The sequence below is a fragment of the Neophocaena asiaeorientalis genome, unplaced genomic scaffold (assembly GCF_003031525.2).
Source record: "Neophocaena asiaeorientalis asiaeorientalis breed wild unplaced genomic scaffold, Neophocaena_asiaeorientalis_V1.1 scaffold484, whole genome shotgun sequence".
NCBI classification, from domain to species: domain Eukaryota; kingdom Metazoa; phylum Chordata; class Mammalia; order Artiodactyla; family Phocoenidae; genus Neophocaena; species Neophocaena asiaeorientalis.
The window spans coordinates 1591837-1616248 of NW_020171830.1; the positions used below are offsets into that span (position 1 = coordinate 1591837).

The 24412-nt window shown below is 40.7% G+C and overlaps 1 protein-coding gene across 6 annotated transcripts in view; it reads right to left on the minus strand.

Annotated features, from left to right (window-relative positions):
• KAT6B (lysine acetyltransferase 6B) overlaps positions 1 to 24412 on the minus strand; it is a 231524-nt gene that overhangs the window by 9711 nt on the left and 197401 nt on the right. For all 6 annotated transcript variants that reach the window (XM_024740855.1, XM_024740850.1, XM_024740845.1 and 3 more), the window contains exons 14-15: positions 708 to 939; positions 230 to 389 (exon numbers count right to left, since the gene is read on the minus strand). In XM_024740855.1, the coding sequence (XP_024596623.1) occupies positions 230 to 389; positions 708 to 939 (392 nt within the window). The remainder of the gene's footprint in view (positions 1 to 229; positions 390 to 707; positions 940 to 24412) is intronic.

Here is a 24412-nt window from a genome sequence, read left to right on the forward strand (position 1 = left end):
GTGAAAAATGCTGCTTTGTGATCAATGATAAATGTTTCCTTTTTCATACTCAATTCAATAAAATTATCATGTCTTACCATGCAACCTCAGTTAGGATAAATTAGTGCCCTAACATTTCACGAGCTCTCTCTAGATAACCAAGCTTCTGACAATGATGTTAATGACTTTCTGAGCTTCAGAATGCTACAAGATTGAAGTTACACAACTTAGGCTGATGAAGCCGAATTACCTCTTTTTCAGCTTCTCGTTCTTCTTCAGAAACTGCAGCATTAGAAATTAAAATTGGGGTCCACCTCAGACTCTCTGGATCAAGCTCATTAGTCCGGGAACAGGTTTTCAACTTTTCCATGTGGCCCAATATCAACTTTTCCCGTCTAATGATGACAAACCTGTAATGTGAGGAGGCAGAACAAAGTGCAATCAAAAGCTGAAATTTCATTTCACCTTCACATACTGATGTATGCCAGCACTAATATTATCTGGGTTAGGAAAAGCCAGAAAGCTCAGCAATGAAAGGGTACAGCAAACTGAAAATCTGGGCAGCAAAAAAGTGTCATATCCTGTTTTCTTTTTAGGAGAAAGGTTTTGATAATACCGTTGGGGAACCTCTTATCTTTAACTGGAATGAATCCACCTCACTTTAGGGACCCTTTCTGATATAAGATGCTGAAGAGGCAGCCGGCTCGCCCCAGGGCACCAGTACTCACCTGCCGTCCCTCTTGTCAATCATGTGGAGGTGCTGCAGAGTGGTGGCGATGTCATGTGGGCACATGCCCGTAGCTCTGCTGATGGCCTTGATGCTGATGTGCCGCTCATGGTGGTGGTAGAGATATTCTAAGATGACACTCTTCCAGTAGGCCAGGTAGGAGAGACGGCCCAGATCAGAGAGTGGCTTTTCAGGAGATCCTGCTTGGCCTTCTCTTCTAGAAAGCAAATAGCCTAGGGCAGAAAAAGCAAAAGCAGACCTCACTGTGGTGTTTTCAGACATTGGAACAGGGGCCACTTGAAATAATATAAGTAGCAACAAGGTTAAAACATCACATCAGAGAAGTGCATTAATTTTATGTATAGTCTCTTCCCAGCTACAGTGATTTGATCTCCACAAAGTTTATGCTCCTGAATCTTTTATAGCAGCCCTGTAAGTCAATTCACGCACGTAGCTGGTGGCAGCATTCGACATACACTGTGGCATATTTAACGAAGCTAAGGTTGAACACATTACTTCTGATAAGTTTCAACGTCCAAGTTCCCCAGCTTTAGATCCTTTCAAAAACTAAATGTCAGGCACTCACTCAGAAATCCTGTCGAGGGACCACCCCAAACATTAATGGGCGAGTTGTTTTCCACAGGAAGGACCGAATGACCCTTTGACAGCTGGGTCTTAATAAAAGAGAAGGGCCTCTGTTGACTGAGATCCTATATTGCTTGTTACATTTAACTAGCGGCTGATCTGAAGCTTTGTTTTAGGACTAATAAAAGAATGTCTTTTAAGTCAACTGCTGCGACTCATATCAGCTCCACTAGCTCTATTTTCACCTCTTTCATGGAAATTAATTTATAATCCAACCGTTGCTCCTACAAATTAAAGCAAAACAACCTCCTTAAGACACACTGTTTCATGTGAACTCAGGAAAGCCCTGAGCACGGTATGCTTCTGAACGCGCACTTGACAGCATTGCTGTGAAGGTTCCTTGGCAAAGGAACTTTAAAATGAGAAAAACTTTAAACCCACTTGAAGGTAATGAATGAAAGCTGGCGGCTGTCTCGGTAATTAAGAGCCACTTATGGAGTAGAGAAGAAATGTTATAAACTAATGATGTCTACCTTGCTCTAATTATCTATTTCAACAGCTTCACCTTCATGAACTTCCTAAATTTAAACAAACATCAACCACATACAGTAGGTGGCAGCAATTACAAAATCATGCTGCTCTGTAAACCACCCAAATCTTCAGCATTTTTCTTCTTTATCTGCATTTTCAAAATGGCCGCATTTTCAAGGATTTTTCTCGATTTTGGATTTTTTGTTAGAAGAAATCAATGCCTCTGATGCAGTTTCCTGCCTCAGAATCACTGTAAATGCAAAAATATAGAACAAGAAATTCACTCTGACCCTGGAGCGGTATAACCACAACATTTTGCATTTTGATGGTTTTAATCTGAACACTATTATAAAGGATAGGCATATATTTAACTTTAGGTTTTGTTGAAGTCTTTTTGACTTGTCTCTTTAACTCATTTTTAAGTGCAAAGTATTTGATTGAATGCAAGCAAGCACCGCAAAATTTGACAGTCACACCACTGTGGACACGTCATTCGGCTGCACACCAAGGCTTTCAAGAGCAGTATGTCAGGAATGCTAACGCTGACGGCCACCGTGCAGAATCCAGCCCAGATCGTGCCCTGTCAATGTGAAGAAAAGCTCTCTGTCACCAGAGTACAAAGTGTGCCCAAACTTCAGAACACAGATAATTGGCACATCTGTCACCTGCCCCCTAAGTGCCTGGCACATGCTGAGAAATTTACTCGGTCGGCTGGAGGTCCCAGCTCTGTACTTCTGGGGCAGTGGGTGGGGGGGAGGGGAGGGAAAAAGAGCCACAGTATCGCGGATGTGGGACTATCCACTTTTGTCCAAGAGACCGCGCCATTAAAAGTCTCCTGCAGTGACTGTGAAATTCCCTAGCCCCTCGTTGGTTCTTATCTGAACCCCATAGTTGGGGACACAAAGCACCCCCTGTCACCAACCCAGCCCAGCAGAAAAAATCTCTGTACAACCAAAGTGGTCAGAAGGTAGTATGTGCCCTCCCTACCTTATGTCCCCACTGTGATGAGCAACCTTACGCAGGAAGCACATGTATTTCTTTGTTCTGTCTTCTCTTCCCACAATCCCTACACTGGGCTAAGAGAAAGCAGCCAGAATCCCTCCCAAAGGTAGTTTACACAGTGCAAGCTTTTACACCCTGAGGTAATAGCATATACCTTCTCAGGGCCTGAGACCAGATGGGTTAGCCCCTGGAACTCTCAGGCAACCTGGAGTCTGTGAAAAGAGAGCATCTAGGCATGGACCTTTCAGCACCTGCTGCTCCCACTGTGTTAAGTGGCTGTCTCCTGGGACACTCCCTTGGACACAGTCTGTGGTCTGTGACTGAGCCCCACCGAGCCCAGGTACACCGAGCCCACCGGACATTGACAGCAAACACGTCTGTACTGTGCTAGCGAAGGCTGCAAAGGCTACCAACACCTGCCAGGAAGTGATACTTTCCTGGATGCGGGAGAGAAAAAACTGCAAACCCAAACTCCAGCCAGAAAACATCAAGCAGGTTTTCAGGGATGATGGGCACCAACATTACAGACCCCACAACACCACTGTCTGAAGGCATCATTGCACTGCCTGCAGTTAGTTTTCCCTTCTCCTCTCGGACTCACAAGCCCCTCAAGGAGCTTACACCAGTGGAAGGAACTTACACTTATGCTAAGAGCCATTTGTAAGCCCACGAAGTCTCCTCCTGAGGGAGAAATTTTTGGTTTAAATGGAATCCATTTCAACAACCAAAATGTCCAAGGACAAATTTCTGGTTCCCTACGAATTAACTGAAATCACTGGTAATATGTTAAAATATGTACAGTAGCTTAGCAGGAAAGGTTGTGCCATGTCTCCTCTACTCCATTTGTGCACAAGGTTGATGTAATACATGATTTAAAGTTTACCTGCAGCAGGCACTTGTCCTCAAAAAAGCTGTAGCTGGTGGCACTTCATGACTTGACCTCCATAACATGGAATGTTTTAAATAATGAATTTCTTGCCATCTTTTGTTTCCTTCTACTTTTTCCAGGCTCCTTAAATCATCATTACTATAGAGCCCACTGACATAATAATTTTTGGTAAGAACATTTACTTATTGAGTGATTATAGAGATGTGGTGCTTTAAGTTACAGCTCTTAAATTTAACTTACCAAAAAGATTCCAAATAATTGATCTAAGATGCAGGGAAATAAAAAGCACTTATCTTGGAAGCCGGTGTATTATCCTGAAGCATCTGAAACAAGTACAATACACCCCTGGTGAATAGATTCCCGTGGTGCTCTAACACTTTTCCTTAACTCAGGATACTTTCAATCAGAAAACCTGAACTACCCCTGGGGAAACCTGGCTGTTCAGACTGGAAACAGTGATGTTTGGAGGACAAATCCCAGTAGCTGCAGTATAGTTAATCGCTGGTGAAATTATTCCCTTTAAATTGTCTGTGAGCCAGAGGTGCTGGTGAACAGCACTTGCTCTGTGATCGGGAGACTTGCAATTGAAAGCTGACTGGCCCGTATAAACCTCATCCACACATCAACTATCTTGATAACTATCTCGAGGAAACTAGCTGCTGCTTTTGCTTCACTGGAACTACTTACCCAAAGGAAAGTGAGGTCTGAGTATCAGTGTATGGACCACACACTATATTCAAAAGATTATCAAGGTATTTGCTTACAGGGAAAGTAAGAACAAGGTGATGTCTGCAAAAAAGTAAACGTTTCTAGGCTGTATTGCATGGGACCCAAATTTAACCTCACCTCTGTTAAGTCTGACCTACTTGTAGTAAGATAATCAGTCCTCATGTTAACTACCTCTGATCTCTAATGTTTGAAATGGTTAACTCTCTCCTAGGGGTTGGAAAAAAAGTGGTAGAGAGTTGCCTTCCTGTAGTCAGATCCATTAGGATAAGGAAGGAACTATCTGGACAAGGTCACAATTTGTTTTCGCAGCCTAAATTCCCAAATTAGCTGAACTCCCAGCATATTAAATGCAAGGTTAACCCTTGCTTAATATGAAACATTCCTTCCTTTTAAACAAGTAATATTTAAAGAATATTAGACTAGACCAGAGTAGAATAATGTTCTTCAGCAAGGGGGTAGGCACAGGTAAGGATTTCCCTCCCAAAGGCAGCCACCCTCACCCCTGCACACCTTTTTCTTCTACCACCTGGAGCCAAACCATATGAACAAAAGGGCAGACTTTGGCAAGGTACTCCCAAATCCCATCTATCTGGATTATATGGGTTTGGAGTAACTAGCTGCTTCTAGGGAAAAGTAATCTTCAAGGATTATACACTTTTCATCGGACACCTGTTTAGTTCAGCAAACCCCGCTGAAGGGTTCTTATCAGTAGTCAGCACTGGGTTTACAAGCCTGGGAACTAACAGCAGGCCAGGGATTTATGGCCGCTTTCGATCAGAGGAAATCCAATGGCTCTAACCATGTATCTCATGACTGGGGACGGAAATTCACTGGTCCACGCTCATCTGTTACTGGTTTCTGAGGTTAAGCAGCTCTGTGACCAAGTGGACAAATGGCATGTTATCAGTTTAAAAAGTGGAGATAAATGAATTTCACAGGCTATTTATGTCTCCTCACTGAAATTTTGTGGTGATTTTGCAATTAGTAAAGAAGGAAGCTGAACCTTAGCCTTCCTACTGCCTGTTGCAGAGCACAGGCTACGGACACGCAAGCTCAGCGGCCATGGCTCACGGGCCCAGCCGCTCCACAGCATGTGGGATCTTCCCAGACCGGGGCATAAGCCCCATCCCCTGCATCGGCAGGCGGACTCTCAACCACTGCGCCACCAGGGAAGCCCCTTTCCTACTGTTTTAAGAGACTAGGGGTATTCTAAATGATCTGGGACCTGCCTGAGTTCTTACTGCTTTCCATTTATTAAAAGATACAGATGCGTCCCCAGTAAAATTGGAAAATTTGAAAATTTGAGATATTTTGTATTTTAAAAGTTTGGTTTTGAAAATGTGCAAGTTTAAGACATCGCTCCCATAATTATATGGGCTTGATGTAATTATGTAACAACTTGAATAAACATTGCTTGACTTCTCAGTCTACTGTCTACAGACCAGTGGTTTTCAGAGCATGGTACCAGACCAACAGTATCAGCATCACCTGGGAACTTGCTAGAACTGCAAATTCTCAGGCCTATGAATCAGAACTTTTGGGGGCAGAACCCAGCGCCTGGCCTTTAACAAGTCCTCCAGGTGATTCTGATGCACACAAGTTTGAGGACCATAAACTCTGCTGTGGGGCTGCTGACTTTGATGGGGATGTGAAAACTGTCTTGTGCAGTAGGAGAGCCAATGAAGAGACAGTGGGACTGAAGAATCTCAGGTGAGGAGACCTCACCCAGATCCTTGGTGGTAGAGCATTGGGGGCAGGAATCTCCAAAGCCCCACCATACTGAAATTCAGCCAGGGTCACTGAGTCGCAGAGTGCCTTTGTCCATAGCTTCTATGCCTATGATTCTCCACCCTCACTATGCAAACAATCACCTCTTGTTACAACTGGTTTCTGATTTAGTAGGTGTGCGGTGGGGCCCGAGACTCTGAATTTCTAACAAGCTCCTATACCATGAACCACACTTGAAGAGCAAGGGTTTATACATTAAATCGGTGATTCTCAAACTTTTGGGTCTCAGGATCTCTTTACATTAAAAACAAGTTGTTTAAGAGCTTCTGTTTAGAAGGGCTATAGGTATTAATTTTAGAGAGAAATGTGACAAATATTTATTTACTCATTCATACAAAAAAAAACCCCCCCATAAACCCATTATGTGTTAACATGATTTTCTAAAATACAAAACAAAACAAAACAAAAAGTGAGAAGAGTGACACTGTTTTACATTTTTGCAAAACTCTCACACAACTGGCTTAAGAGAAAACAGCTAGATTCTCATATCTGTTTTGGTATTCAATCTGTTGTGATATCACAGGTCATGAAATTCTTGACAACTCCACTGAATGCTCGCGTGGGAGAATGAGAGTGAAAAGGACAAATAGTATCTTACTATTACTTTGAAAATAGTTATCTTGCATACTCCCTGAAGGGGCCTTAGGGATTCCCCAGGGGTCCCTAGACCATCTGCATTAAATAAAAGGTGATAAGAATTTTTAAAAGATGGGCAACAAGGCCACAAGTATTTTAAAACAATATGGCACTTACTAAATACAGTATAACAGATCATAAGAGGCTTTACAGGTTGGTTAAGGGCAAGGGTTCTAGAGCTAGACTGCCTGCAATGTAAGCCAGGGTCTGCATGTACCAGCTATGTGGCTTTGGGCAAGTTATTTAATCTCTTGTAGGGATTCTTCATCCATACAATGTGGAGAGTAATCATACTGATCACTAAGGGTTGTCATAATAATTAAATGAATTAATACAAAGCATGTAGAACAGTGCTTGGCATATTACAGAAACCTTGTGAGTGTTAGCTATTATTATTATTCAACATATTGAATGAATAAAATCTCAAGGTGATCATTTGGTGACTAGATATCCTTACTGTAGGGGAAATAAAATTTGGACAGAAGGAGACAGACTGCTTGCTGTATGGAGTCTCAGACTGAGGAGAGCTACTTTTCCTTTTTCCTACTTTTGCCTGAGACGCCTGAAAACCATTCCACCCACTCTACTGCCTCAGACAGTTCTCCTCCCACCCCCGCCCCCATCTAACCACCCAAATATAAATCTAATTAAAGGAAGAAGCTATGAAAAAGCAAACAAACAAACAAACATATTCTGCCTCGAGGAACGATCTTAAGAAACTGGCGGCTGAAAGCTCCCAGCAAGCACAGTTCTGTGCTCCCTAAATTCCCTTTGGCCCTGAAGTCCTTAACTTCCAAGGACTACCCTCAGGAAACAGCAAGGCTATCAAACCACAATAACAATGATGGCTGGAGGGCTTCAGCAGAACCCAGGGACGGTCCCAGGACAGATGAAACAAAGACCCAAATGTTCTAGAAGACCCAAGTGTGTCCCTGGGAAAATGGCCTGAGCCAGTGAAACCCAGAGAATGGAAACAGCCAGTCTTTGGAGAAGGAGGGCTGGCTGCCCTGGGTCACATGCCACCCTGTTTCTCTAAGCCCCCCATTATTTTGTTTTTATTTTTACTTTTTTTAACATCTTTATTGGAGTATAACTGCTTTACAATGGTGTGTTAGTTTCTGCTGTATCACAAAGTGAATCAGCTACACATATACATATATCCCCATATCCCCTCCCTCTTGCGTCTCCCTCCCACCCTCCTTATCCCACCCCTCTAGGTGGTCACAAAGCACCGAGCTGACCTCCCTGTGCTACGTGGCTGCTTCCCACTAGCTATCTATTTTACATTTGGTAGTGTATATATGTCCATGCCACTCTCTCACTTCGTCCCAGCTTACCCTTCCCCCTCCCCATGTCCTCAAGTCCATTCCATATGTCTGCATCTTTATTCCTGTCCTGTCCCTAGGTTCTTCAGAACCTTTTTTTTTTTTTTTTTTAGATTCCATATATATGTGTTAGCATACGGTATTTGTTTTTCTCTTTCTGACTTACTTCACTCTGTGTGACAGACTCCAGGTCCACCCACCTCACTACAAATAACTCAGTTTTGTTTCTTTTTATGTTAGCCGCCCTTTAAAATCTCCCTTCTCAAAGATCCCACCAGCTCCTCCGCAGACTGCTCTGGTGCTGGGCTCTCCCTCAGTCACGCAGCGGGACCACTGGTCTATCTTCCTGCACACCCCTGCCTCTCTCCCAAGTCTAGTGGAAGAGGAATGAGGGGAAGCTGTATGATTGGGGCATGATGTCCCTGCTGCGCTGTGTGTGCGTGCGCACGTGCATGCAAGCCTGCAAGACCATGCTGGAATTACCAGATGAGTTCCATGATTCTGTGACCAGGCATGGCCTCTCTTGAAGGGGGTGGTCATTTTGTGTGTCAGTCACTCAGGGAAAAGGTAGGTATTTATATGAACTCACGAAAACAAACTCATAAGCAGGGCACCAGGAGGCAGGAAAGGGGACTTTCCTCCCTCTGTGGTGCCCTTGTGTTGAGGAGGGTGAACATCTGTGAATGAGTTCCTAAGTTGGGGGTGACCAGGGCTAGAGACAGACCCCTGTGAGACAGCCACAGGCCAAAGATGAGTTAATGGTGTTTTATAACCGATAATCTAATTGAGTGAGACTACATCCCTTTATTTCTCCTTTTTCTATCTTCTGGTCTAGCCCAATGGTTCTCAACCCTGGCTGCACACCAGAATCACTCAGGGGCTGTAAAAAACTACAGATGTCCGTATCCCACCCAGTCTCAACTCTTGCCTCTCAAGCCACTCTGGTCTCAGATGTATTAGGGGGTATGTTAGGCAAAGGGTCTTGGGGACTATACCTTGGCCAGAATATTAAGTTGGGGTGCAACACCAATCCCACTTCTCCATTTCTGTCTCCCCAAATGGCTGTGGTTGCAGCAAGCAGAAGGTGAATCTTGGGCGAAACAGAGACCTCTATGAGCTGAGGCCGGGAGGAGAGGGTCCCTTGGCTCTGTGATAGACTCACAGAAGCTTCATTTATTTAAACATCTAACTGAGAAACATTTGTTTATGTATGGCATGTCCCACACCAGCAAGGTACTGGTCTGGTGTCTTAGAACAATATAATTTTTCTTTCTAAGAAGATGATCGTGTATGAAGTAGATTCAGTCTCTCAATTTTCTTGTTAGGAAAACAAGGCACCTCTGACAAGGATAAAATGATGAGGGAATGAGAGATGTTATACTTTGTCAGTATCACTTATTCCCAAACTAAAATCATTTGGGGAAGGCAAGAATTTTAAAAAGTATCTTTCCTTAAATATATTTGGGAAGTAACCAGATTCTTCATGAGGCCCTTGCCTATTGCAAATTAAGTAAAGCTCTGAATCATCACTCAGAGGCACCTCTGGTTAGGTAACAGCAATACAGTACGGGTACCATGACCTCTGAAGTGACAGAAATTAGAAAGACATGTCAGAAGAATGCCCTCCTCTTTGACCTTTTGTAGGTTTTCCACAGTTCAAACCACTTTTAAATTCTGGAAAGTTTTGGGAAAAACAAATTTACCCCCCCAAATTTTTTTACGATATACCCCCCAAACTTTTTTACGATGAAGTAATTTGGCATTTAAAAATTATGTCCTTTCTTGTAAATAGGCAAAGGTCCACTTTGGAGATTCAATCTGAAAAACGATTTCAGAAACTAATTTCTTCCAAGTTGAAACCTGGAAAAAATTTTCATATTTAAGTTACAAAATCCCGGTAACAAGAATTTATCTTTGAACAGTTACAACATTTTAAATACCGCATTAAACCCACACACGCTTCAAATAAAGCATCTCCTCTGAGCAAGTAACTGTATGTACTCATAATACTTCACCTGTGAGACCATTCTCCTGTAAAACATTACAACTGAACTCTCCTTTAAGTAAAGTACTAAAACCAAAAACTGGAGTTTCTTTTGACCACTGAGGTTCTGTGGTTCTGGGGGCGTAGCTGAGATAGTTCACTGTCTGGTTTAATCCTCCTGGCCGACTGAGGAGGAGCATTTAAACCAACGTGGACACTGGCCACTGATTTCAGACCAAGTTTGGAGATAAGACAGAAGAGCAACTTGCCTTTCCATTTGCTCTCCCACAACTCCCCTAAAATACTGTGTGTGTGTGTGTGTGTGTGTGTGTGTATTTACCTGCTAATCCTGGGTGATAAGCTTTCACACAGCAAACACAAGAATACAGCAAGACTGAAGAAAGAAAAAAGTGGGAAGAGAAATCTCTCTAAAATTTTTCTTTGCTTTCAAAGTACATTTCAAAAGGGATTTGTCAGTCTTTGAGACAACTTTCTAAAATCAAAGCACGGCCTATCTCTCAATCTGACTGATCAACTAATGATGAAAATGTAAGGCAGAGAAACTATCTCTAGTTGTCCTCAGGTCATCTAGACAAACAGTCCTATTCTGCTGGTCTACAGAAGTCAAAAACTTCTCTTTTCATTTATTTTTTATTTATCTCCTATAAGCTTTCAAACAGGATTCGAGGTAAAAAGCCTCTGGCAATAAATTGGTATCCCCACAGGGTTACCTATGAGCCCATTCTGACAGATGCGCAGGCTTCGGAGGGTGGGGTAGGGAGCTGGGCTGGGGTGAGGTATTCAGTCATGTGACTGGCTGGTTTGCCAGTGGACTTGGTATCATGTAGGTATCTAGCCGTTAATCCTATAGGGATCTTAAAGCCCAAACTGGCTACAGTCAGATGTTAGCTGTTGGAAAAACAAAAACCTATGCAATATCATCACCAGCAGTATGAAAAGACATCAGTTTTTACCCCTTCAGTTAGTGGGTGATACCTTTCTCAAAGTTCACTGTTTAGATTGGCTCCCAATTCTAGCAGTACTTAGAGCTGAGACTTCAGTAACAATATATTAATATTACCCCCCATAAGCCTTTATACTCTGTGGTCACTGTTAATCAAAGAGCATCCATCCAACTTTCCAAGCGTTGGGATGGTTTAGCAGTGCGTTTAGCAGCTGAGCGCCCACTACGTTCTAGGCACTTTTCTAGTTAAGTTGTAGACAGACACTCCATTTTCCAAATTTAATAAGCAAAAAAGCTCTGGGAGTTTAATTTGTTAACCAGTATGCAACTGTTGAACACAAGAACCACAAACTACGTAAATAACAGGAACTCAAATAGGCATGTTAACAGCTAACGTTCATTTTTAAGAATCAATTCAATATGCTACATGTAAGCAATCAATTACACTGCAATCATCATTTACAAATCAAACTATGATGCGGATACTCATGGGGGTATATACAACTAGGTGGAAGTATGTGATTAAGGACAAACAGATTGAAACTGTGAATTATGTAACTGTCCCTTGTAATTACCCTGCTTGAGAACCAAAAGAAACTTCCTGTATAATTTTGCAGGAGAATGTGGATCGAGATATAGAATTGCTTTTTATTTGGTTTTAACCCTTCAACAGTTATTTAATTATGTGTGATGAGGTCAAAGAAAGTTTATGCTTAATTTATGAAAAGTTGGCAGGGAGGTATTTCAAAGTGATCCTCTGAAAAGCTCCAGATTATTCACGAAAACTGAGGATTTCTCTTCCTTTTCAAGAAAGATTTATCTAAATTATTTGGTAAAATAAACAACATTTAAAACAAATTCACAGGCATCATTCATTTTATTTCCTCTCTAAAAACATTCTTTATGGTCTGCAAGCTTTTAACTGGATGTAACTGAAAGCTGCAGGGGTAGAAGGCTGTCAGAGCCCTCAGACGCGTCTTCTGCTTTGGTAGGAAAAAAACTCTCATTAGCTTCCTTAAGTCATGGGGAAAAGCTCCAGCACTGGGCAAACCATAGGGCAGGACTTCTAATCTATGAACAGAGAATCATCTGCTTCTTAAGAAGGAGGAAGCCTGTTTTTGCAATAAATAATCAGCAGAACCTTGTTTCAGCATATTTTAAGACACTCTAGCCTTTTTCTTTCCCTTTCTTAAAATCTAAGTTTTTAACATCTTTTCTCTTCTGTAAGTGCTGTTTCTAGTGCCTAAAAATCTTCCCCAAATATTAGAACTGCTGAACACCTAGCATTCTAGGTGGAAGGAAGGGCAATTTCCTACACTTACAATGTCTTCCAGTATTGCTTTCCCTCATTTTGGATTAAAAAAAAAAAAAGGAAGGAAGGAAAGATGGAAGGTAGGAGATGGAGGGAAGGAGGAAGAGAGGGAGGGAGAGAGGGAGGAAAGAGAAAAGTCCCAATGCTGCAGTGTCTCTGTATCTCTTTGGCCTTTCTGTTCCATATTTTCTCCTCAGTCTACCCCACTTCTGCACAGCTATTCCTTGCCCAAATCCTCTATTTTATCACCTGTATTAACACACAGCCCTTCATTTATGTTTCTCTAGGTTTAAGAGTGGAAGTGTAATTTACAGGTATGCTATTTTTCTAAAGGACTTGACTCAACACGTGAGAGGATATGATTCTAGTAAATTTCAGTACCTTTCCTTCACATAAAAATGATTCTGCAAAGTCTGACATAAAGGTGATACCAATACACCAAATACCCTCGTACTCATGTTTCGATCTCAAAGCAGAAAAGGTGAAAAACTACATCTTTTAAAAACATCACTAATATAATGCCACCAATAAATAAAAAAAAGTTTTCCAGTTCTAAGAGTTACAAAAATCTAAGCCCTAAAACACACGATAGGGCACAACCTCCTATTTTAAGACCACCACTTTCTTTAAAATACAAACAACAAAAGCAAAAATAAAACACAGATACAAAAAACTACATTAAACAAATATATACAGCTTAATGGATTATTATAAGACAACCACCCTTATAACCATACTCAGGATCAAGAAATAGAAGTTTGCCAGCTATCCCCAAAAACCTCCCACCTGTCCCATCCCGTTCACCCCTCCTTTTTCCCTCATAAGTGACCACAATCATGACTAATAGTAATCCCTCGTGTTTCTTTATACTTTTATCACCAAAATGTCCCCAGGCACTACAGTATAATCTTGTCCATTAAAAAATAAAGAATAAGGAATGTCTTTTAAGTCTCTTTTAATCTATGAGTTCCCCCCTCCACTCCCTTGTTTTCCTTATAATTTATCTGCTGATGAACAGGGGCCATTTAACTAGTTTCCTAAATCTGGATTTTCCTGATTGCATACATCCAATGCACTTCAATTGTTCCTTTTTCCTCTGTTTTCCTGCAAAATGGCAGCTGGATCCAGAGGCTTGATCAGACTTGAGTTCGATTCACTGGCAAAACTACAGATGATGGTATGTTCCTTGATCACGAAGCATATAAATTCTGTCCCCCTTTTTGCAATGTTTGCTGCTGCTCTTGTTCAATGTCTAGATCCATTAATTCACTGGCCAAACGCAAAACGTGATGTTTTAATTCTATCATTTCATTTCATTTATTAGCTGGAATACGTTTATAAAAAGATGCTTGCCTTCATTTACTATTTGGTTACCTAGTGGTATAGTTCATATAGGAAAGGCAGGTTAAATGCTTTATTTACCAGTTTGCAAGATAAGATACTAGTTCCTATCATCCTCTTTTGTTTGTTTTAAAATGTCATCATGAATGTGTGAGGTTATACATTTGATGAGTTTCAATTAGTTGCAATTGTTACCTTTATTATTATATTTAATGTCTAGTGGGAGCCTCCTCAAGTTGAATCCTGAGTCATTTTGACAAGACCCTAATATAATTTTTGCCTCCTTGCTGTCTAGTATGAAACAAAGGAAAACTCCTTTACAGAAAGAATTCTCTACATCATTTTATTATTTATTTATTTATTGGCTGCGTTGGGTCTTTGTTGCAGCGCGTGGGCTTCTCAACGCAGTGGCTTCTCATGTTGTGGAGCACGGGCTCTAGGCACACGGGCTTCAGTAGTTGTGGCTCACGGGCTCTACAGTGCAGGCTCAGTAGTTGTGGCGCACGGGCTTGGTTGCTCCGCGGCATGTGTGATCTTCCCAGACAAGGGCTCGTGCCCCCTGCACTGGCAGGCGGATTATTAAACATTGCACCACCAGGGAAGTCCCTCTACTTCATTTTAAATAACGGTTCAATTTGCCTCCCGAATATGCAAACATATTGGATATAGTGAGGTCTACTTATATTACATTTTCCTCAAGATTTCAGCAACACTTCTTTCAATACCTTCTGCTGTATTTTTTTCAATGTGGATAAATGCATAACTGAATTACTTTTAATCCACCCAACTATTTTTAAGCAGTTTATAAACACTAATTTAAAACAATTTTGTTGAAAAAAGGAGCTCCTCCATGATGTTAATTCAAAGCAGGACTCAACATGAATAAGTATAAAACAAGGTTTTTATATTGGCAAACATGAAAATGTAACACTAATATTAGAGCAGAAACAGATTAAACACAAATCTATGGGGGAGAAAAAAAAATCAGATTTCTTTCTTTCTTTTTTTTTTTTTTTGGCTGCACCGCACAGCTTGCAGGGTCTTAGTTCTCCAACCAGGGCCCCCAGCACTGGAATAGCAGAGGGCTAACTCCTGGACCGCTAGGGAATTCCCCAGATTTCTAACTAGTATTTTCCTAACAGAATTCTAAACAAATGCAAGAAAATTGCTTTACCCAAAACAAATTGATATTAAAAAATTACTACCTTACAACCAGCTGAAATTATAAATATATTATTTAGAAATACCCTCATGAGAGGATGTTATCAAACTATTATCTTAGAAAATTCTACTTCAAACATACTACTACAAGCTGGAAAATATGTTTATGGGGAATATAGTTCCCTTGAAACCAAAACTAGGTATAGCACTAAGTTCTACCAATCAGAACAAAATCTTTCTTGCACTTGGTTTAATAATGGAAAAATGCTTCCCTTGCATGTATCTTAACTGGGAAAATGGAAACGAGAGTTGGAAGCATTTCCTCCTCTGCACTGATGGAGCCCCCCACACATGGCATACATGGCGGGGTGAATCCTCGGTGTGTCTATCCACTTCCCTGTGGGCAAGAACTGGAGCATTTATCCTAATGGTCTCATCACCAAGGCCAACTCTGGCAGAGCATGTTGACTGACGGAAAGGACGAAGGGATCAATGAGTGGAAAATAAACAAAGACAGAGAGGAGATCTGAGATCGAGCACCAATTCTGTCATAAGCTGGCTGGGTGAATCTGGCAGGTGTTGTCAGTGACACAAAGAGGACGAAGAGGACTGACTACATTTGGGGATTCATTTATTCACTCACTCCCTCAACAAACCTTTTGTGGGCTGACCTCCTACGTGCGTGGCATTGTGCTTGTGGTTTGGAGTTTGGCAGTGAACACGTCCTAGCCCCCGTGATGGTGTTGCCAGGGTTTCCCTTACTCCTTTTTTTTGGCCTCGATGCACGGCTTGTGGGATCTTAGTTCCTCGACCAGCGATTGAACCCGGGCCCTTGGCAGTGAGAGCATGGAGTCCTAAACCACTGGACCGCCAGGGTATTCCCAGGGTTCCCTTTACTCTTGAAGGCTAGGTTTCCTCATACTAATTATTGGAGTGGAATTTGCCCAGTAGTGGGTTTCAAAACGACTTGCTGAAAATGCCGGTCAATGTTAGAAATCTAAACAGACAAAAGATTTGTTAAAAAAAAAAAACAAAACAAAACACCTGCACGCCAAAACTTGAAAAATTCTCAGCTCTGTAGGCAAAATGGTAGCTGCAGACCGTATGTTTCATATTTACAATGTTTTCATTGAAGCAATGAATACAAACTATTCTATAAGAGCTATTTATTTGCTCTTATTTATGACAAGCTTAGTTTAAAAAAAGATACATAAATAAATTGTTAGCTGCACTGCCTCATGCAACTCATTTCAATATATTCAGTAAAAGTCACCCTCTGAATAAATCACCGAGAGCTCAATTTTCAACCTTGATGTTATCTTTAGCATATTAAAATATAGTGTACTTCAGCCCAATGTAATAAAGCAGTCATGACAAAGGCTTCTAGTGCAACATATTATAATGAGAAAATAAGGAAAAATAGCCATTTTCCTTATTATATTATAAACTAGGAGCCTATTAAAATATATGTCATCATTATACTTGATTACACAGGTCAAAACATGTCTTCTAAAACCCAGCAGAAGTCTGAGGATACAGTTGCTGGTTCTATCTTCCAACAAGTGTCATGGTGGAGGTGGGGAAGCAGTTATTTTCTCAGAAAAGGCCATAAAGGACTCGAGCCCCATTTCAAAAGCATAACTTATTATTCTTTAATGGTTGCCTTGCCTGTGCTCACCCGGGGAGGACAGCTGCTGGGAAAGCTCTGCAGAGAGAAGCCTTCTTGACAGTTTCCAAGGACTAAAGTTGGAATTCTCCTTCCAAAATAAATGCATGAAGAAACGAATTATCTGATAGAAGTAAGGAAAAGATAAGTGTCTCTTCGACCAACTGTGTGTAAATGTGAATTCTGTCACAGCTCTCATTTCTCTGCCCAAGGTTTATAGTAACTTAACGACAGCCTCCTTTCTGATGCAACTTATATGATCCTAAGATAGAGGCTGCCCTTGAACAAAAATACCAGACCTCAAAAGAAGGCAGGGCGTACCTGACATCATTTAGAAGTAAGCAAACCAAATTAATTTGGTGTGATTAATTATATTCTAATAATATAAAATTCTTCTTCCTAAGAATCATGTGTGTGAAGAGAAAGTACATTAAGAAAGCTCTTCCAGAGGTAATTCATTTAACATTTATTCAATATATAATATTCAATATATAATAAGGACCTACTCAGTGCCAGGCTCTTCCAGGAGGTGAGATTACAGCTGAGAACAAAGACTCTACCTCCATCATGGGTAATAAACCATGAATATTTAAGACATATGCAACTTTCTAAATGATTTTGCACTTACTCAGCCTAGAACATGTTTTTTATGGTCAATGCCATTGAAAAAAGAGAAAATTATTAAATAAAAATTGTATAAGTAGGTAAATACCACATGTCAAATGTACAGCTCTTTCATTCAGTTTGCTTAACTCCTCACAGGAGGTCAGAGTGTTTCAGTCATAGATCATGTACCTAAGACACACTGTCATGGTCTCTCAGAACACATCTTTGATGCTTGGCTTATGGGGCTCACAAATGGGGGAAAGTGAAATATTTACCCTGCAGCCTACCCAACAGAGAGTCGATGCCCCTAGGGAGTGCTGCATGACTTCTACCCCACCAGGGAGAAGACAGAATTCATATGCCTGCCAGGGTAAAAGGATAAGTCTGCTCAGGGTGAGGTGACTGGCACCAGAGCTATGAAGTTTAGCACCATCTCTGGCTACCTGGACTGGTTCCTGGTTCACTTGTTGGAAAGTGTAGCCCTAAGTCAACCACAATGGCGCAGAGATGCCCAGAGACCCTCGCTAGAGCATCGGGTGTCTCACCAGGGCCTGTCAGGCTAGGACCCAGTTCCTGTGGGCTCGCCCTGATGTTGTACTCAACTTGCCCTCCGAGAGAAGCTAGTGACTCCTGTCCAGTCTTGGTTCTTTAGAATTTACGGTAAAATGTGGTACACTGGAACCCAAATTTCTAAATTAAATTTAGAAACCAAATTTCTAAATTAAAACTCCTATTTACTGGGCTTCCCTGGTGGCGCAGTGGTTGAGAGTCTGCCTGCCGATGCAGGGGACACGGGTGCGTGCCCCGGTCCGGGAAGATCCCACATGCCGCGGAGCGGCTAGACCCGTGAGCCATGGCTGCTGAGCCTGCGTGTCCGGAGCCTGTGCTCCGCAACGGGAGAGGCCACAACAGTGAGAGGCCCACGTACTGCAAAAAAACAAACAAACAAAAAAACCCTCCTACTTTTTATAGGAGATAGGCCAGTCAGGATCAAAAACTCGTTCCAAAAAAGCAATTTTCAGGTAGGATGAAATTACTCTAAATCTTTGCTTAACAGTATTCTTAAATTTTATTTAAATTGTGTTTTGAAAAACAAGTTTGTAAGTGGTAGCTCTTTTAAAGTAATCTACTGAAGGCTGTTAAAACCGGAAGTTGCTAGCTGATAACCTGAGATACTGTGAAATGCATTCCTCTATTTAGATATGCGATATAACATTTAAGCCAGTAGCTAGCATCTAAGATACAGGGGAAGAAGTTTTCTCTTTGAGAGGGTTAACATGATCAGCCTCTCAACATCACACCCTTCTAGGCAGAGATGCAGGATGTGACTTTCTAATTCTGCTTGATGGACCTAGAAGGGCAGAGAAGTAGGGAGAGCAGGAAAGCAGAGAGAAGATGCTTTCTCATCTAAGTGGTGCTTCCTCAAGAAATCAACCAAGAGTTATAAGGAGGCTAAAGGAAAGACAAGCTTAGGTCTGGACTCTCTGAAGTACCTAACGAAGAGATCTGTGTCATTAGAACCAGACCAGCGAAAGAATGAGGGCGTGGAAAATTAACCCATTAATTGTCAGTGAGAGTGAAACTAGATATTAAATTGTACCCAGAAGCATCCTTCCATAAAAGTTTATTGTATTTCTTATTTTCCTTAAGTCCAGGTGTGTGTGTGCACACACACCATTCTTAAGAAATCGGAACAAGTACAAGGACACTGCTAACCACACTGCGACGTGACCAAGTTCATAACTTGTAGGCACAAAACTGGGTCATCTGCAGCCATCTTCTAGCAGCACGCACTAATGACAGACTCAGTTTGTAAACAGTATACATTCCCCATGAAAGCCAAAGTGAAACCTCTCAACATATAAGATCATAGAAAAGAACAGCAAAGGGGATTTCCTAAAATGAGTGCCTAACTCATTCCACCACTCCTAACTCCTCTAGAGTGAGTTCTGTGCCATTAAGTACAACCCTGACACATCGTACAGTATTTTAATATTGAATAAAGAAAGCCAAGAACTGAAGCTGCTTACAAACTTTTATGATTAGCCTACAAATAGACAGTCGTTTTTAAAATGACTGAAGGTAGAGGTAACTGACAATTTATGTAATTGACAAACTTGTCATCTGTATACCAGTCTCAAGAAAACTATAGATTTATGTTTGTAGACTCTTGGACCCAACTGTCATCTACCCTTTATAGCTCCCCTAAGAGAAAGTCAAGTCTGAAACAAAGAAGAAAAAGTTAATACAAGATTTAGAATTCTTATAATTCAAGTTAGTATGTTTTATTATTTTAAATTAGCAAAGAGTATTGAATTTCATCAAATGCCTTTTCTCAGTTTGTACTAAACAACCCATCTGGTTATCACTTTTTGTTTTCTCTTTGATTTTATCCATCAGTGCTCCCCTCTCCTCTTTCCGCCAATGCTCCAGTCTCTCTAGCTTAGAAACAAAAACAACCTACAGCCCTTGACAGTCGAGCTTTTTGAATCTACTTCTTTAAATTCCACGTATACACAGTCCTCCAAAGTATACTTTTTACACCTTATCTTAACCTTCTTCTCTGGGGCACTGAACAGTGGCTGGGGAGTGACCTTAGACAAGTTTCTTAGTGTCTCTGTGACCTGCAAAGAGATATGATAACAGTAACCAACCCTAGGGTCTTTGCAAGGATTAAGCGAGTTAATGTGTGTGATTTGGGTGACAGTGCCTGACACATAGTAAGTGCTCTAGAAATGTCAGCTATGATTATAAGTACCATTGTTGTTGAAATACTGACCTCTTTTGGCTTTCCTGACACCATTTTTTTCTCTTGATCCTCTTCCTACTTCTGGACGCTTTACAATTTTCTTGATGACTTCATCCTCTATTACCCCCGGAATGTTGGAACTCCAAGAACGCCATCCTCAGCCCTGTTTCCCTACACTCTCCCTGGGTTGTCCTCATTCACACCTATGGTTTCAACCACTATGGCACACCCACGATTCCCTGTAGGCTCCCCCTACTGCATACCCTTACTGAACTCTGAACTCCATGGGAAGCTGCACATGGATGCCTAAAATCACAGCAAAGGCAACGTGGCCAAAGCTGCACTCACTACCTTTCCAAACTCAGTTCATTCACTTATTCAAATAGTATTTACTGAGCACCACTAGGTGCCTGGCAGAGTTCTGCCTGCTGCAGAACGAACAGGAAAACACCTGCCTCATTTCCACACATCCTCATTGCCATTGCCCTACATCAGGCCTTCCCTGACTCTTGCTTCTTAAATTAATTTGCTTTTTAGTTACAACAAAAGGTATAAGGAAATTAAAATTGCCTGTAATTCTAATTCTAGAGTTAATATGGAAGTGTATTTCCTTTCTTTCTGTCCATATACTATTTACATAATCGAGAACATATTATATATACAATTTTGAAAGCCACTTATTTATCATAAGTATTTTCTTATTTTATTAAAAATTCTTCAAAACATAATTCTCAATGGCTAATAATATTCCATTATATGAATGTACCGTTCTCAGGGGAATGGTTCTCTCTTACCTTTTGAATACTGAGGTTATTCTGTTTTTGTTTTTGTTTTTTTTCTATTGTCAGTAGTTTCCTCACCCGTACAATGAGGTTAAAATAAAAGCACACATCTCAACAGCTGATGTGAGGACAGAATGAGTCAGGACTCCTACGACAGTGACTGGCACATATTAGACACTCAGTAAATGTCAGCAATGTTGCTGCCCCCAATGATTTTCCTTTTCTGCACATTCTGTGTTCATGTCCTCTGCTCATTTTTCCATTAGGGTTTATGTTTCAACACTATCAAACCTTTACTTTTATATTCATTTAAATACTATAGGTATCAAAACTTTGCCTGGTATATGTGTTGCAAACAGCTTTCCCATTATGTTTACTTTTAAATATTAATACTTTTTCCTACATAGAAGTTTTACACTTTTATACAGTGAAGTTTATGTATTTTTTGTGTGACTTCTTTCATTCTTTTAATGCTTAGGATGTCCTTGACCATCTAAAGATTAGATAAATAATTAGATATCCTTTCTTCTGCTTTTTTTCTTTTTTAAAAAATTATTTATTTAGTTAGTTAGTTTTTAAATTTTTTGGCTGTGAGGCATGTGGGATCACAGTTCCCCGACCAGGGATCGAACCTGCACCTCCTGCATTGGAAGCGCAGAGTCTTAACTGCTGGACCGCCAGGGAAGTCCCCTCTTCTTCTTTTTTAATGTCTTTATTTTTTATTTTTGTTAATCCCTAAGTCTTTAATCTACTTGGAGTTTCTTTTGTTGTTATCCAAACATCTAACATGTTTCCTTACATGGCCATGCTTTTGAATATGCTGTTTCCCTCAGCCTGGAATGTTTTCACTTTAACTTCTCATGCCATGAGCTCTCAATATCTACTGTAAAAATATACTGCCCAGCAATTGATGGCTTGTCACACCCGGCAAGAGCTATGTCTTCTTCATTTTTGTTGCTGGTATATAGCAGAGTGTAGACTAAGGTGCCCCAATCAAAAAATGTTAAATGAAGAGGTAAGAAATGAATCTTCCCATCCTTCTCCATTATCCAGTTTAGAATCTGATAAATGCATTTACACAAACACACAAGTAAGTGCTGATGCCAGCCTCTTTCACCATGACCTGGCACAATGTCCTGCAACCTACTGCTGAATCAGCTGCTTTCCCTGAGTCTCTCCCAGGTCAGTCAAGGAGCATGGATTTTGTATCCTGCTCCCCAGGCAGGGTTTGGGCTCTGCAGACTTGAGTAAAAGCTTGTTATCTGCTGAGCAATGGCCCAGCCAAGCAGAGTCCTAAAAAACTGAAAGTATATATAACAGACTCTCACCGCTCTGTAAGAATGTATCAGTCAAAATCTGCCCAAGCTACTTACTATAGCACTTTTAAAATTGTGACATATTGGAAACAACCTATATGTCTATACCTAGGAGACTAGGTGAATACAGTACATACATCCACACACTGGAGAACTATGCAGCTGTAGAAGAAAATAAGAAGATCTCTATGAAGTGGCATGGAGTGATTTCCAGGATATATTCTTAAGCGGAAAAAAGCAAAACGTAAAAGACCGTCTATAGTATGCTACCTTTTGTGTAAGAAAGGAGGAGAAATTAGAAGACACACATCTATTTTCTCATTTGTACCAAAAGAAACACAGGAAGGATAAACTAGATACTAATAAGATTGGCGACCTGCAGGAAAGAGTCAGGAATGGGACTGGGGGAGGGAGGGGAGGAGGGGAATGGCACTTGTCTGAGTATACCTTCTAATATAGTTTCAACTTTGAAAATCATGTTAATGTTTTATAGTCTTAAAAAAAAAAAAAACAAGGATAGAGAAAAACTAAAGTGGATAACAAACAGAAACAAATAAGCCTAACTGTATTTGAAATGAATAATATAACCTCCCTGAAGGGGGAAAAATTAAAAAGAACTAACCTCACTAACATTTGGAAACAGTACTTTAACTAAAAGTACACTCAGGGTAAAGTCAAAAAGCGCTACATACAAAAACTGACCTCTGGTTAGGAGGTTTGTTTTACACAGTGGTATGAGCTAGCAATTCTAAAACTACTTAATGTGTATTCTAGGACTGAGCCCATAAATAAATATATTGTGGGTAATGGAAGTCAGGTTTCTCACTATCGGAGAAGAGAGTTACAAATGCAGAAATATGGAAGGATAGACTAAAACCTTGCAGTGGTGTTGATCTGGAATGCTAAGGAAGTGGCTGAAGGATCAGACATGTCAGAAGGACACAGGAGCCAGCTTGAAGCAGTTCCCACTGAATAAATCTGGGGCAATGTAACATCAAAATACACAATGGAAGCAACAGGTTATAATCCAAAGAATAAAATAAAAATCCATGAGTAGTCCATAATTATATAAATTAAAGACTAATGAAATAAATGAAGTAATTATTTAACTAAAAAATTAATAAAGGAAGCTCTTCCCTACAGCAAATGTCAACAAATAAGTAGAATATACAATGGGATTTAAAAAAATCACCATTTGGCAGTTACCAAAGTAATAACGATTTTAGCTAAGAATCATAAATAAATGCTAAAAGTAGTAGGTAAAAACTGGATGAGAAACAGGATATTTACATAATCCCGAAGTATCTTCTTACCAGATATTTACTGATTACAAAGGGAAAAATGTTATTTTACAATGAAGAAACCTGAAAGGCACCACCTCAAGCCAGTGATGGGACAAATAAATGATCATGTAATCCTGATAAGAGGCACTGAGGAGGACCCAGCAGCACTTCTGTGGTATTCCTGCCAAAAAAATCGAGAACTTGAATATGACCATGAGAAAACATCAGACAAGCCCAAACTGAGGGACACTGTACAAAATAAATGGCCTGTACACTTCAAAAATGTCAAGGTAACAACAAAACAAAACAAAAAAATGACTAAGGTATTATTCCAGATTACTCAAGAGACATAACTCAACATGAGATCTTGGACTGGGGAAAAAACATTTCCCCCCCCCCACTGGAAAAGGGCATTAGTTGAAAACTGGCAAAATTTGAAATTTGAACAAGGTAGAGAGATTAGATAATAGTGCTGAATTAACATTAACTTCTTGGTTTTGATAATCTGTGGTTACATGTGAGAGCATCTTTGTTTTTAGAACAACACTCTGAAATAGTAAGGGTAAAGGTGCTATAGGTCTGCAATTTACTCTCAAATGATTCCGAAAAAGAAATACATCTCAATATGATAGAGAGGGATGGGGAGGGAGTGGGAGGGAAATAAAAGCAAAAAGCAGATGTGATTAAATGTCAATATCTGGGGAACTGAGGTAGAGAGTCATATGGGAATTCTTGGTGCCATTTTTATAACTTTTCTCTAAGTCTGAAATTATTTCAAAATTAAAGGAAAAATAGTAAGCTGGATAAGGCATTGCTGGGCAGCTCTGGCAGCAGGGGCAGGGCATGGCCTAGCAGGGAACACGCGGCTGCCCCAGGATCCAGCAACACCCTGGGAGGAAAAGCAGCTACTTGCCTTGTCCCGGGCGGCTGGGAAGCAGGAATCACAAAAGTTTCGTGGAGCGGGGGCTTCTCTGAAGTTTTGACATGCCTGGTGGGGATGGAGAATGGGGTGTGTGTGTGTGTGTGTGTGTGTGTGTGTGTGTGTGTGTGTGTGTCT